Raw genomic sequence first — 1,801 nt, forward strand, 5'->3', positions numbered from 1 at the left:
CGACAGGAATAAAGCTTCATTAAAACTAATTAAAAATGAACTTTTAGTTTACTTAAATCTTTGTTTGCCATGTTTAGAGGCTATTAATGTATTTAAGAGCGACAACAATTTGTTACTGGCTGCTAGGTGTAACAAAAAATATGTTTTTAAAAACAAAAAATAAAATACTTTATTTTTATGCTGAGTACTTTTTTTTAACCTTTTAGTCGAGAAATACTTTATGCAAAGCCTGAAAAGGTGGCAACCCTAGTTATAACCCCAAGAAATCTTTAATGACCGAACAGCGCAGGCGTGGCAACGTCACCACGCATAAGAAGCGACTGCTGGAGACATGCAAAATCTTATTTTTTGTCCATATTACAAAGCGATTACGTTAACAGCTATGAATAAAGCCAAAACGCAAATATATTAATATAGGAGAAAGTTCATATTATTGAAAGTTTAAAGTCGAGAGCTACGGTTACATCTTACAACTTTTTTATGATCCAAATTTGTTTAAAAAATAAAGTTTATATATAAACATCTGTGTCTAATATAAGAGTAGACTGCTCTTTGTTAATCCGAACAAACCTTTGCAAAAATTAGTTAGGATTATCGAGATTATACTGTATAAAGCGATAGGGCGACATTAGAAGAAAGGTCGACTTTATTGAGAGAGACATTAGAAAGAGTGGGAAAGCAAAGGACACTATAGAAGTCAATAAGAAAGAGAAAAATAAAACGGAAACTTACCGTTAAAAAACTTGATAATATCCGTAAAGTCCATACTATTCGACAGGATGATGTCCCTGTATGTTTCTAATAGGGCGAGGGCCAAGAAGAGTACGAAATGTGTTGAGGCGACATGCTGTGCGGCCCAAATTGTTTCCCAAAACGCGAACACGTCGTCGTACAGCAACTCCCTCTTAAAGTCCAGTAAGAACCATCGATAACAGAAGTAAAAGTGCGTGTAATCACCGTGTGAATGCATTAACTCGTACATCTCCGAATCGAGAATCTGAATCAGGGATCTCATGTTCGCAAAGTGACAATCCATCGCGTTTCCATTCGGAAAATTCTCCACCATCCGTTCCATTAAATGGCAAAAACAGGCGTACGTTAAGCTTTCGTCGTCGAATACTACGAGCAACGGGGCGACAAGATCGCACATGCCCTGCATGTATCCCACATCTAAATGTTCCCAAACGTATCTGTAATAATTTAATCATTTTTCAAACTTGAAACATTCCGAGTAGTGTATATCAACCGATTCTAACTCAAAACAAATGAAACCCACTAGCATTAATGAAATATTAATTTGAAATCATTTTTTCGATTTTCTATTTACCCACTACAAACTACCTCAAATTAATGAGGGAAAAATTGTTGCATTAAATGGCAAAAACAGGCGTACGTTAAGCTTTCGTCGTCGAATACTACGAGCAATGGGGCGACAAGATCGCACATGCCCTGCATATATCCTACATCTAAATGTTCCCAAACGTATCTGTAATAATTTAATCATTTTTCAAACTTGAGTAGTGCATATCAACCGATTCTAACTCAAAACAAATGAAACCCACTAGCATTAATGAAATATTAATTGGAAATCATTTTTTCGATTTTTTATTTACCCACTACAAACTACCTTAAATTAATGAGGGAAAAATTGTTGCTGTTGTCACACCCCCGCCGGGAATCGAACCCAGGCTCTTTGGCTTTACGCACCAATGTTCTGACCACTAAACAACGAGAGGTGACAACAGCAACCACGACCAACCGACCTATCTGTCGATTTTTATTAACTTAATTATATATATAT

The 1,801-nt window shown here is 36.1% G+C and overlaps 1 protein-coding gene across 1 annotated transcript in view; it reads right to left on the reverse strand.

The window, feature by feature from the left end:
- The window catches only part of LOC108742926 (small G protein signaling modulator 2-like), a 23,473-nt gene that overhangs the window by 7,755 nt on the left and 13,917 nt on the right, over positions 1-1,801 (reverse strand). Inside the window, exon 11 of the mRNA XM_025981880.1 lies at positions 733-1,190. Within this exon, the coding sequence (XP_025837665.1) occupies positions 733-1,190 (458 nt within the window). The remainder of the gene's footprint in view (positions 1-732; positions 1,191-1,801) is intronic.

The sequence above is a fragment of the Agrilus planipennis genome, unplaced genomic scaffold, assembly GCF_000699045.2.
Source record: "Agrilus planipennis isolate EAB-ADULT unplaced genomic scaffold, Apla_2.0 scaffold120, whole genome shotgun sequence".
Taxonomy (NCBI): Eukaryota; Metazoa; Arthropoda; class Insecta; order Coleoptera; family Buprestidae; genus Agrilus; species Agrilus planipennis.